This window comes from Equus przewalskii, chromosome 10 (genome assembly GCF_037783145.1).
Source record: "Equus przewalskii isolate Varuska chromosome 10, EquPr2, whole genome shotgun sequence".
Lineage (NCBI taxonomy): Eukaryota > Metazoa > Chordata > Mammalia > Perissodactyla > Equidae > Equus > Equus przewalskii.
In genome coordinates this window covers 26,544,844-26,558,649 of record NC_091840.1, presented here as the reverse complement: position 1 = coordinate 26,558,649, position 13,806 = coordinate 26,544,844, and the positions used below count along the sequence as shown (strand labels likewise).

General features: G+C 38.6%; 1 protein-coding gene across 9 annotated transcripts in view; it reads left to right on the top strand.

The window, feature by feature from the left end:
- Positions 1-13,276, top strand: part of SPAG9 (sperm associated antigen 9) — a 126,574-nt gene extending 113,298 nt beyond the window's left edge. For 5 of the 9 annotated variants that reach the window (XM_070560715.1, XM_070560713.1, XM_070560717.1 and 2 more), the window contains 5 exons: positions 109-222; positions 1,509-1,547; positions 2,480-2,656; positions 5,489-5,638; positions 9,696-13,276. In XM_070560715.1, coding sequence (XP_070416816.1) covers positions 109-222; positions 1,509-1,547; positions 2,480-2,656; positions 5,489-5,638; positions 9,696-9,811 — 596 coding nt within the window. In that variant the 3' untranslated portion in view covers positions 9,812-13,276. The remainder of the gene's footprint in view (positions 1-108; positions 223-1,508; positions 1,548-2,479; positions 2,657-5,488; positions 5,639-9,695) is intronic. The other 4 variants (XM_070560716.1, XM_070560714.1, XM_008517955.2 and 1 more) reach the window with 1 other exon arrangement.
- The last annotated feature ends 530 nt before the right edge of the window (positions 13,277-13,806 follow it).

Here is a 13,806-nt window from a genome sequence, read left to right as displayed (position 1 = left end):
CTGTCACATTTGCTCTCTGTTATAATAATCCAGCTACTCTGAAGGACTTGGAACCTCGAATGTCATCTGCTCTGGTTTCTCAATAAAATATTTCCCCCCACTCTACAGGTACTGGAAAATTGGGCTTCTCCTTTGTGCGGATCACAGCTCTCATGGTGTCTTGTAATCGTTTGTGGGTGGGGACAGGAAACGGTGTCATCATCTCCATCCCATTGACAGAAAGTAAGTATAATTGTAGTTAACTGTTGTAGTGCAGACAGGAGAGTTGCAGAGAACAGTCATGTCCAGAATTCAGGCAGAAGGAGTTGTTTTGGTGTTGGCAAATCTGTAGTGATTCAGAAAATCAAGCTGGTGGCAAAGATGTAACCATTGTTCCTTTACTCTTTCTATGAAACTTAGAAACTCCGGTGAATAACAGTTTCTGTGTATCAGGGCCAATGTTTATCATTAAAAGTTTTCATTGTGAGAAGCTGTTTTTCTCAATTCAGGAATCACAGTCCTATTTCAGCTTTTAAATAAAAGTGGAAGTCCATTTTTCTTTCAGCTTTATTATACCAGTATCCAGAAACACTACCCAACATTCATTCTCATTGTTCATATCTCCCTAGCAGTTAGTTTAGGATATTCCGTTTGGCATATTTGAGGTTTAGAAAAAGTTGTGGGAGAAGTTTCTCAGGAGGTCAGCAAGCCCTTCCTTATTCTGGAGACAAACCATCTCTCGTGTATTTGAAAAGAATGTGAACAAATTGTACATTGTATGTTTTCTATATTATGTTCTGTTATTATTATTTTTGTGAACAAAATGTACATTGTATGCTTTTCATATTCTGTTCCATTACGTTGATCATTCATTAAATGAGTGTTTTTGTGTTGCAAAATTCACGAGCAGGAAATGGTTTGAAAACGAGTGCCATAAGTCCATAAAGTGGGTTAATAAACACCTCAGAATTGCGCCACGTTTTTTCAAGGGAAAGGGACAAGGACTGGAAGGCAGTATAGCTGGAGCCTATAAAGAGCCTAAATTCTTAATCCCAGCTGTTTTTTCTGCAATTACTTACCAATGTACATGTTTAGACCACTTCTTATTTCCTAAGAGATTCTAGGATCCCCAGAATTCATTTCAGTTCTTTTTATAAAGAACTTACTTTTTAAAGTTCCATCCATTTTAGCATAGTTGTATGAACAGGATTTCTTAAAGAAAAATGGGAAATATTAGTATTTAGGAAATGGTCTTTATTCACTGCTTATTCACTGAAATTGCTTTATAATTAAGAAAAGCAAAATCACAGTAAATCAAACTGTCCTTTTTGATCAGAGATATTCTGTGGAGGCTTTGGAAGAACTTTGTGTGTTACTTGGTGTTATACCAGTTAGACTTTGTTAATTTAGTTAGGAGCTTTGAACGCCAAGTTGCCAGATAGAAGACGCTGAGAGTGGTGGCTCGCAGTAATTCTTCTCCTCCCTGTCGTGCACCTCTCCATGTCCCCTTTCCTCCTCTCTCACTTTAGCCGTAATCCTCCACCAGGGACGTTTACTGGGGCTGAGGGGTAAGTGCAGATTCTGAACCAAACTCTTCTTCCTGGCTTGATAGCCACTGTGAGGCTGTTCTCACGTCTCTAGATGCCCTCTTGAATGTTCCTAAATGTCATCCACTTGCAGTCACCGCATCGCAGCAGGTGTTTTTTTGTTTTTGTTTTTTCAGTGTTTGTTACATGGCCACCAAACTACTGCTCAGCAGCTTAGTCTATTTATCATCTTTTGTTGCAGCTGAACTTTCTTTCAGACTTTGTTTTCCTTCCAATAAAAACACAAAACATCTCTTAAAACTGTCATTAATCTACATTGTTTACTCTTGTTACCAATCATGTTTCTTTCATTCACTTACTTGCCCATGGAAGGGGGATGTTTTGTGAGTCTGGTCATTCTAAAATAATCCAGCAAAAGCATCAGTCTGGTGTAAATAAAAGCTACTCTCTTGTAGTGGCTGGGTCCTTTTAAACACGTCTTTTTACCGCCGCCCTCAAGGAGATGTTCTTACCACAGGGGCAAAAAATCAGAAGATAAACTATAAAAATTTTATTCAAACTGCATGTAACTATTTTACTTTACTTTAAACTATGTAACTGGTTAGTTTTCTAAAGTGGGGTTAAAAAACAAAATAAAATAGGCATACCTAAGATGCAGATGTTTTATTTTGTTAACAAAAATGATTTTTCAAAAATTAGAAGATGTGTTTAAAAAGTAAGCTTAGTTATTGCTAGACTGGCAAAATCCCCTACTCCATTCACTGAGGTACTTAAAAATAACTAGCATGCTATATATCTTTTTTTCCAGCTTTGTCTTGAATTGGCATTGCGGCCCTTGTTTTATCTCAACTGGCTGTAGCTTTTAGATAATATCATAAGGATTAACCAGTAACCTCTTGCATCATTACTATTTTCCAGGGGAAAATATTTGGTATTTGGTTTTTCTCTTGCAGCAAATAAAACCTCAGGAGCACCAGGAAATCGTCCTGGAAGTGTAATCCGAGTATATGGTGATGAAAACAGTGATAAAGTGACTCCAGGGACCTTTATACCCTATTGTTCAATGGCACACGCACAGCTTTGCTTCCATGGGCACCGGGATGCTGTGAAATTCTTTGTGGCAGTCCCAGGTGAGTTAGACGATTCTATGGAGAAGTTGCATGTAATTAACTCTCTTCTGTCTCTTGGTTCCACTATGTAGTCTAATGCTAAGTACTGGAATTTCAGATAATTCCAGTATGATATATGAAAAGTTCAGTAATGGAGGTATTGATAAAGTGCTATAGGGATATTTGAATGAAGTTGTTTTGGAATCTCTCCTCTCCTCCCGGAAGCAAACTTCTTGATTTTTTTTCCGATACTTGCTTACTTTTGGAAAGCAGTGATATTATTTTGTCACCACAGAATACCAAAAATGGTCTTGGCCTAGTAAAGGAGATGGCTAGAAAGAAGCCCCTTTTGTCAAGGCTGCATGCCTTTGATGTAGACGATGGCTCTGGCTCCTCTATCAGTGCTGTGGAGGGAGCAGTGGAGTAGGAGTCTGCGGGTGTGGGCCTTCCACCTCGCCATTTGCCGTGTTATCTTGAGCAAGTCACTTAACCTCTAAGACTCATTTCCTCGTTTGCTAAGTGGACGTGATTACTCTCTGCTCTGCCAACCCCATTTGTTGTGAAAATTAATGAAAACGCTTTAGAAATTATAAAGCACCATCCAGATGAAAAGTGGCAGTGTTGAGGTCTAGTGAAAAATGTTCTGTCTCAAGACTACTAAGACGTTACTGACCATCTGTAAGCAGGATTCATGTTTTAAATATTTTTTTTGCCCATAAGAGGCAAATTTGGGAGTTAGAGAAAGTTCAAATCTGACTTTACTACACCAACTGTGTGATGTTGGACGTGGTAGTGTCTCAGTGTATTAGTCAGGGTTCTTCAGAGAAGCAGAACCCATAGAGGGTGTGTGTGAGGGAGAAAGAGGGAGAGGGAGGGAGGGAGGGAGGGAGAGATTTAATTTAAGGAATTGGTTTATGTGATTATGGGGGCTGGGAAGTCAGAAATCTGCAAGGCAGGCTGGCAGGCCTGAGATCTAGGAAAGAGTTGATGTTGCAGCTCGAGTCCAAAGGCTGTCTGGAGGCAGAATTCCCTCTTCCTTGAGGGACCTATCTTTTTCTCTTAAGACCTTCAACTGATTGGATGAGGCCCACCCATATCATAGAGAATAATCAGCTTTACTCAAAGTCCACTGATGTAAATGTTAATCATATCTAAAAAATAACTTTCACAGTAATATCTAGACTGGAGTTTGACCAAATATCTGGGCACCATAGCCTAGCCAAGTTGATATGTAAAATTAACCATCACACTCATTTTCGCAAGGTTTTCCCAAAGATTAAATGATTAAATGTGCATGGTGCAGGACTTCCCTGTGGTACCCTAACCAGTTAGCAGCATGGTGATGAGCTTCCTGAAACACAGATCATGTATGTTTGTATAGTTATTTCCTTAGGATAAATTCCTAGCAATGGAATTGCTAGTAATAGTGTTTTCTTGCTTTTTTAAAAAAAGAAATAAAATGTCATAGAGTCTCCTTTGAGTCTCCCTTATATCCCTCTGATCCTGCCCTTTCCCCTTTCCCCTCCCTCTAACCGCTCTCCTAAAGTTGATATATATCCTCCTGCCTATGTTTTTATGTTTTTACTACATTGAGCATATCTATAAACAATCTATAGTATTTTTTGGTTTTGAACTTAAATGTTTTGTTGTGTATATATTCTTCTGCAACTTGCCTCTCATTTTTTGAGATTTATGAATGCTTATACATAAAAATCTAGTTCATTCATTTAACTATAGTATTCTAATATCTGAATAAACCTGCTACATTTTATTGTTCTTCTGTTGATGGACGTCTAGGTTTTCCCCCACTATTAAAAGCAGTACTGCAGAAGACCTTCTTGTGCACGTGGGAAAGACTTTTCTGTTGGGTGTAAACCTGGAAGCGGAATTGGCGACGTTGTTGTTTGTTGACTCATTGGCCTTAAGGATTAAGCCCTTCGTTTGGCCTTATTATCATACCTTTGTGTTCTTGCTTCTGAGGCAGAACTAACTAGTCTGCTAACAGAAGTTATCTCTGCCTGACTTGCTTTCTTCCAGAGTGTAATTGAGTGATGCGAGAATGACGCACTGTGGGAAAAATTCAAACTGTCTTATCCACTTCCAATAGAAATTAATTTTTTAAAGTGTGTCACATCATAGGACAGTGTCCTGCTATCTCCTAGAGGAATGATCTGTGTAGTTTGACCAAAAGACAGCAAATTCTGGCGAGAAAAAATACCCCACAGTCAAAGCTTTCTAAGAGGGATGTCATGGAGATTATAATGTGAATTAAAGGTTTCTCTCTTTCTGCCATTTCATGCTCAAGGATTCTACCTTAAAACTTAAACTTGAGAACAAATGGCACATTTCTAGTAATTTTATTTGCATAATCTAAATTAAAAATAAGATGTACTTTTTTTAAATATGAGAGGAAAACAATAGATTTGAAATAAATGTAAATATTAGTTATGAATATTCAAACTCAGCAGGCTCAAGTTGCAGACTTTTCTCAGTCTTTTCCATAAATGCACCCTCTCAGGGAAGAGGCCTCTCCACTCTCCCTGAGATAAAAAAATGTAGCTTATAATATCTGAAGCAGGCAGCTAAGACTAGCCTGGCCATACACAGATAGTGGATTTTGGACCTATTCCTGCTTTGGTACAAAACGGCTTTACTTAGATTTTCAAACTGGGCTCCTATGACCTTTGTAGATGTTTTCTGATTGTGCAGAGGCTTCTAATGTACTCAGTACTTTGGTTATATTAGAATATACTTACCTTGTTGTTCAAGTTTCTGAAAATTTTCAGAAAAAAATGAGTCTTCTCTACCCCAATCTGTGATAAATAGTATTCACTTCTGTTCCTGTATAAATAGGTCAAGTTGTCAGCCCACAAAGTGGCAGTAGTGGCACAGATCTAACAGGTGACAAAGCAGGGCCATCTGCACAGGAGCCTGGCAGCCAGACGCCCTTGAAGTCTATGCTTGTCATCAGTGGAGGAGAGGGTTACATTGACTTCCGGATGGGTAAGTCCTTGGCTCTGGGAGCTCAGTTTCCAGTGTGACTTGGATTTTCACCCACAGTAAATAAGAAACCACTCTGATAAGTGATTTCTAAGAGCTTTTCTTTGAATTCTGTATTTGGAAAAGGAATTTGTATTTCTTTTTTCCTTTTTTCTTTCTCTCTCTCTCTTTTTTTTTTCTTATACCAAAGCACCTTTGTTTGAAGAAGCACTAGAAAATAGCAGTGCTTGGTCATATGTTGAGGTATTTGTGAAGAGCGTTAGATACGGAGTCAGAAGGCCTTGGGCAAATCATTCAACCTCCCAGAACCTCAGTTTCCTCACTTGCAAAATGGAGAAATAAAAATACTTCATAAAATGTTGTTTGTATCAAAATTGGTTTCGTTTATTCATTCTCTCACCTTATAAACATTAATTATCTACTTTGTGCCTGTCAGCTTTAAGCTTGAGATACAGAAACAGATCAGACAGAGCCTCCCTCCAGTAGCTTATAGAACAGAGTGGAGATACAAACATGTTAATAAATCACGGTCTTCCAGATGCCCTGACGGGGAGCAGCCAGTTCTTCGTAGGGGCAGGGAGAGAGGGAAGGAGGAAACGAAGCTTGAGATGACTCAACACCAAATAGTGTTAGTCTAAAGAATTGGGTTGGAGAGGGGATGGGAACGGCTGGGGGGATTGGCATTCCAAGGTAAGAGAATAGCCTGACTAAAGGTTTAGAAATGTAAAACCACTTTAATTGAAGAAAAACTATTTTTAAATGACTGGAGCATAGAGTCGAAGCAAGTACAAATTTGACCAGAAGTAAGAAAAGGAGGGGCTAGATTATGGAAGGTCTTTATATACCAAATTAACAAGTTTCATTTTTATCTTTTTTTTTTAAGGTATGCTTTTTGTTTAGGAAGATTGGCCCTGAGCTAACATCTGTTGCCAATCTTCCTCTTTCTTTCTTCTCCCCAAAGCCCCAGTACACAGTTGTATATCCTAGTTGTAAGTCCTTCTAGTTCTTCTGTATGGGATGCCACCACAGCATGGCTTGATGAGTGGTGTGTAGGTCTGCGCCCAGGATCCAAACTGGTGAACCCTGGGCCGCTGAAGCAGAGCGTGTGAACTTAACCACAAAGCCATGGGGCTGGCCCCTGCATTTCTATCTTTAAAGCAAAGGAAAACTATTGGAGGACTTTAAATAGAATAGCAATATGATTAGATTCGTGTGGAAGGTGGATTAGAGGTAAAAGACTAGATAGAGATAGGGAAATGAGTTAGGAAAAGAGTAACTGAGTAAGATAGTAACAGTAGGAGTAGATGAGCAGCATGATGGGGAATTGGTAACTAACAGGATGTGGAGAAAGAGGGAATGATCCTTTACTTAGAGATTAGGACTGTCAACAGAAGAAGATCTAGAGGGAGCGAAAGAGGAGTTGAGTGTTGGACATGTTGACCTTGAAGAGCATGGGAGTGGGAATTATCCAGGTGGAAGATGTCCACCGGGCTTTTGAGTCTCAGGGTTTTATATCTCAGGAGGGAGGGATTTGGGGGCTCTTGGCATGCAGTGGTACTAAAAGCCACAAGGGTTGATGAGTTCACCCAAGGAGAGTATGTAGGGTCTAAAAGAAGAGGTTCTAGAATAGAACCTGTATTAATACTCCATTTAAAGAATCATTAGAGCTTATGAAGGGATCCAAGAGGAATGGCCGGAGAGGTACAAAGAAAACACAGAGAACTGGTGTTTGTGAAAGTGTAGTGCTCTGTAAACTATAAAGCACTACACTATAAAACTATTTATTTGCTATAAACGAAGGGATCCTTTGGACTGGCCTAATATCACCGAGATTTAAAAAGTTCCTAAACATAAGGCTTTACAGAATATAACGTAGATCGGTGACAAATACTTATTTTAGTTATAAATTCTGTAAAAAAAAAAAAAAAAAAAAAAAAGGAGTATAATTGGGGCTGGCCTGGTGGTATAGTAAAGTTCGCGCACTCCACTTCAGCGGCCCAGGGTTCACAGGTTCAGATCCCGGGCGCAGACCTGGCACCGCTCGTCAGGCCATGCTGTGGAGGAGGATTGGCACAGATGTTAGCTCAGGGCCAGTCTTCCTCACTCACACACACACACAAAGTTTAAAATTTAAGGTCATAAATGACAGTGTGCCACATGTAATTAGTGTAAACTAGAATATCTGATGCAAGGGCTTACTGACACTTTTTTAAGGGAAGTATTAACATTAAGTTTAGGAATTGATTGATTCTGGTGATGTCAGCAGGAATGGAGTCATTTCAAAGTGTTTTCAATAATTGACTGCTGGTGGAGAATCCTTTATAGAGAGCAACTTTACTTGGCTGGGGTGATTTTTAGAGGTTTTTCTTGGAGTACAACATGGCAATTGGAACCATACTAAGGAGAATGTTAGTAAAATCTTTGTGGTTTTTCCATTTCCACTAAAAATTCCTTCCATTGTGGATCCTGAAAATAGCATAAAAATTGCTTAACCAGGTTTGTCAGTAAACTCTAATTAATCCAGCCTGAAAAATGGACTTGTCTTAAAGCAAGGGTTAATTTTGATAGTATACATGCCTTTTTAAAAAATTGAATTTGATTTTTTCTTCCATTTCCTTTTTCATTTCCTGTTATGTTTTAGCAATGAGAAATTGATCCCAACAGTCCCATATTTTTAATGGTTTAATTAAGTAGGATTTAGAGACCCTAGGAAATGGTAGTTTTTAAAAATAGAACCTTCAAAACAAAACAACTCAAAAAACAAATGCCAACAACCTTTTGTCTCAGCCAATTAATTTGTCGTTATCATTGTAATTTTTTTAAATTTAAAAACCAAATTTAACTTTTTACATTGTATTGTATTTCAGCTCAGAAAGTGGATTTTGTCTTGAGCCTTTTAAAGCATGCTCCTGTCCACAGTTTGACATCCTGGTGGAAAGGCCCCTAGGGGTTGGGTAAGGGAGAGTTTGGCCTGCAGAGAAAAATGCAAAGTTTTAGGATTTTTTCTCTTCTACTGTTTCTAGTTAACAGTATCAGTGTTTTCTTTTGCCAGCTGAAATTCAGATGAGACACTACCAAATTCTAGTAGATCAGTGTTATAGCTTCGTCCCTTGTTATGTAAGTTTGTAGAATTCTACTGAAGAAACTATCCTGCTGGATGAGTTGTCACTGGTTTGTGCTGGAATCACCCCAGCCAAGTGAAGTCCCTCTCTATAACGGAATTCTCCACCAATAGTCACTTATTTAAAGCACTTTGAAATGATTCTGTTCCTACCAGAATAACCCTGCTTTGCAACAACGAAACCAGTTACTTTGCATTTGCAGAGAGGAGAATGGTCTGCTAGCACTGGGCCTTCCAGAGCAGTGTCTTTGATCAGGACCTCATTTGTCGAATTCACTCAGCTACTCCCAGAAGAACCTGTAACCTATCTGTAGCACTGCCTCATTTCTTCATCTGCACCATACGCTGTTAGTTCATAACCACCCCTAAACTTGAAGATCATGGAAGGCAAACCCCAAGTAGTGATGGAGCTGCTGTCTCACAGTGCTGCAGGGAGACAGTTCCATTTCCGTGCACTTGCATCAGTTACCTTAGAGTGGAGAACTTCACTGTGACTGACGAGTAGCCGGAGTTGTTTGGGTTTAGTTCGTTTGTGGGCTCTATCCCCATGCTTTCGCATGTATAGTACTGTGTAGTCTCAATTCTTAGTTTGAAAAAACAAGATTAGACTGTCCATTTTGGATGAACACAGAATTGGACAGCTTTGCCTTCTTAGCTTCCCATTTCTGTTAACTTCCGTATGCAGACATATTGGGATGTGTTTCCAACATAGTATGGTGAACTCACTTTGATAAATGTAGTCTGAAAAATGAATTAACCTTTTCGGAAGTCAGGCAGCGAAGATTCTGACTCATGGCATTCCTTTTACTGTGTTCTCTGCAATGGGGGTCAGACAAGTTTTGTGCATACTGTTCAGCACTAACCACGAGCGTGTGTCGGATGTACATGGGCCTGCATATTTCATCTCGACCTAACTTGAGTCTCCATATCATCCACCAGGTGATGAAGGTGGAGAATCAGAACTTCTTGGAGAGGATCTTCCACTTGAACCTTCTGTCGCCAAAGCAGAAAGGAGTCACTTGATAGTGTGGCAAGTGATGTATGGCAGTGAGTGAGCCATAGGAAACGGGTGGAGACGGGGAAGCCGTCTCTTCTGCATGGTTTATTTTCCCTTTTCCCCTTTATTTAATGCTCTCTTTGTGAAATAAGTTTCACCACATAATGTGCGAGCATTTTTTTTCCTGTTAACTTTATACTACAAAATCTGTCCTACCGTCACAATACAGGAACTAGCTGTTTTACTGCGCCAGTGTTATAGGCATTTTCAGGATATTGTGAACAAATCAAGAATGTTTACTTTCTGCAAACTGGTGAATTATAGAAAGCAATCCAGATGTGGTTTACTCTGCCACAGTTAATGTCACTCATTTAGTTTGATGGGGTCACTTTTTAGCTGTCACTAATAATGGAAATAGTGGAAACACTTGATAAATGAAACTGTACCATTAAGTACAATAGTAAAGTTTCCCCCAGTGTATTATAAAATTGACACAAGCTAACTTCAGGTGGATTATCAGGATTTATCTAAATGTCCCAAGAGGGCTAAAAGCTAACTGTAAATTACTTTAACTTTCACTTTCAAATCTGACAAATCTTGTTTATATGGTATATAAAACTTTGTTTTCATCAGATTTTGGGGGGGTTTTATATTAAAGAAATTAAGACTACACTATTTAAATAAAAGTTTCCTGTTTCTGACTTATTAGAGCTCTAAAGTTTATGAGGCCTGCTTCTCTGAATATTCTGAATTTTTTTTTGAGACTAGTCTTGCTCGTTTTCATACTGACATGTCTGAAAAGTTTATTATTTATAATGCTTAGAAGATACACTTCAGCAATGGGAGAGTTTTTTTTTAAGGAAATTGTGTTGGATTCCTTGTACCAGCAGGCGGTGGTGGTTGGTTGAGTTTTTTCCATGTAAAAACATTCACCTGTTTCCCAGTTGTTCTTGGACTGCCCTTAGCCGTTAACAAGAGTAAAGCTGCACTGGTGACGGACAGCAGCCTGACGAACTGAGTGAGGGATTTGATTAGAAACGGCGTTGTTTTTGTTCTGTATAAACTACAGAACAGCTAGCACTGGATATTTTGTATGTAAATGACACATTGTTTAAGCTCTTGTGCCCTTTTGAGATTAAAATGCCATCTTCAAAGAAGAAAACTAGGAAGGGGAACAAGACAAAGCCAAGATACCCTAAAGTGAAAGTTGACATTACATGTTTTCACTCTCAGTGCCCGTTTAAAAAATAGTCTAACTGACATTCTTGTTTAATAAGTTTTTAAAAACCATTATGCTGCAGTTTTTTTCCCTCAACCTTCTTGAAAGTGTGTGATTTATGATCTCTTATCCATTACTTTAAGCAAAGCTAAAAATAAAGTTAAGTGCTATTTTAAAACTGTAAACCTATTGGATAAATGCCCCCCAATCATCAGGACTGCTTCAAGGAGGAGAAAGCAAACACAGGCCTCAGACTGTCTAAGCATTCTTACGTACCAGGGACTTTTTTTCCTGAACTGTCATGCAAAGATATTTGTAAAAAGTACCCCAGTGACTTTTAAGCATATACATGATGACTAGATTATAAAATACATGGGATTTAATGAGCCAGAGGAGGCCTTTGGATCCATTTGGCCACATGTGTCTATAAGCACATTGTGTACAAAGTAAAATTGTGGCCACTTTAGACGGCTGGATGAAAAAAACTCTTTTGGTAACAGCTGTATTAAAAGGATAATTTTTTGCTTGAGATACTTAGTCACTTTTCTTCAGGGCACCAAAATTTAGGCCACTTTTCCATAGCTCGTAAGCTATGTTTTTATTTTATTTTACATCTGAACCATTTTTGGCAATACCTTTAAAAAACCCACATATTAAATATTTTGGGAGGATATTGTATAAATTCATTAAAAAAAGAGACACCAAAGTGTTTGGGAATTTTAATCCCAAGAAGTAAATATCCCAGAGTCAGACCCTGTTGCTCTTCAGTCTTTTACATGTTTATACAACTGAATGTCACGTGGGAAATCAGGAGTTAGAGATGAAAAAACGCAAACATGTTACAATGGTTCTAATTGCTCTTTTTCAATTTACTGGCTTTAACTTAAGGCATATAGGTATGTAGTTATTTTATCTAAAGCTGTCAGATTATCTGTGGCCCTGTTAGTTAACTTCAGGGATTAGAGAGAGTACAAGAACGTCTGTACAATTCGTTTTAAGGGCTTGTCCTTATGTTCGTAATTTCAGTTAAATATTTTCTACAGATTGCTTTACTTCCCCCCTTTCCCCAAGAATAGGTTTATATTCTTGTAATATTCACTTTGGTCAAGGAGATAACCTTTGGAAGAAAATGCCAAAATGTCAGCTTGCAAGCAGCAAGGTGGAAGGTGGAAGCTGCCTGTGGCTGCCACGCCAGGGGCAGAGAAGAGGCTCGAGTGCCTCAGGTCGGTCTCTCCCTGAGAAAACGTTTACCCTGTTGGAAGAAATAAGGGATACCGAGAACTGTCTCGTTTCATCACGCTTGGGCTGTGTGTGAGGTTGAACCATGTGAAATTGCCAACGTTTGACCGTTGCTTATCTACAGAGATGGCAGTATCGTATACGTTGACCTAGTGCTTTCTGTTAAATGCAGGGTAAAATCCCTGTGAGGCAAAGGGAGGGTATTCTCTAGGACTTCAGTTTTGAGAGTGTTTTTCTCTAACTTGTGTGGATCTAAATTTTTAAAATAGGAATGAATATCTTAATAGCTGCAGCTTGTTGAGAGTGTAAAATGTTTTGAGCACAAACTATGCAGCACATAACTTTTCAGATTAAGTGTGTTGGCATAGAAAGGTTAAAGTACATTCTCTCAGTTGATGTATTGTTCATTTCTTGTAAAGGTCTTCCTACATTTGAGAATAGACCCTTTAACATAGGCTGCCTTAGTAACAAAACAAAGCAAAACAATTGTCTCATAATATTAACTGTCCTGAAGAACGTGTGTCTTGCAAATGCTGTGGAACTGAATATTTATTTCCTTGTGAGTATTATGACCGTTACCAAAGGACTCAACAAGATTTAGGCTCTTCTTAATTGATCATGTTGACAAAGGGACTCATTTGGTCCCAGTTTGTAACATGGGAAGAGTAGAGAAGAGAGAATTAAATGTGGAAATCATAAATGCTTTTCTAACAGGGTTATGCTATTTTGTAACACTAAATGTCTTTTTCTTTCTCTTAAAAAAATTAAGTTTTTATTATTAATTTTGTCATACATTTCACAATGTTTGAATATATTTTAACCATATTATGTTCTGAATTTGTTTTTTGTTCTAGACATTTTATCCAGAATTTTACTTGCCTCTATAATCTGAAAACTGGGTTCTAGAGTGTCCCACTTGCTGTCTCTTAGAGGCTGAGGCTTCATTTCTATGAGCCAAAAGCTCATTTAGCAATGTTGTTATTTCAGTATTTATTTCTATCATGGAATCCCTGGGGTTCGGAATGTAACTTTGTACATGAAATATATATAAATATGTATATGAAACATGTGAGGTCCAGTGTATTTTGTTTTGTTTTTGCCTTTCCTTGGGGTTTTGAACTTGGTTTTCATTTGAGGGTCCAATAATCTTACCCCATCAAACATGCCATATCTGAGGGACTGTCACTGTTTGGCACTGGCTCAAGGTAAGCAGTGGGGAATACATGAAGAACATGTCTGCTTGGCTCACGTGTTCAAATGAGATATGAGTAATAGACCATAGGGCTTTCTAGAAGTGTCGGTGTGCTGAGTAACAGCCCACACATGAGACTACCATTTGCCAGCTTACTCAGTAATAAGAGGCAGACTAATGTCGATGGTAATAATATGGTGTGCCTATTTGTGATCCCTTTGCTTGGGAGAGACTCTGCAAGGAAGGATGATTATGAAACTAATCATGTGGTAGCACAAGGTGAATCCATATTCAGTGCAGTGGTATTTAGTCAAATCCAGGGTATTTTGTTTACAAGAAATATGGGGCTCTGACGTGATAGTATAAGTAGCCCTGACTGGCATGTTAATAGGACAGTTCACTA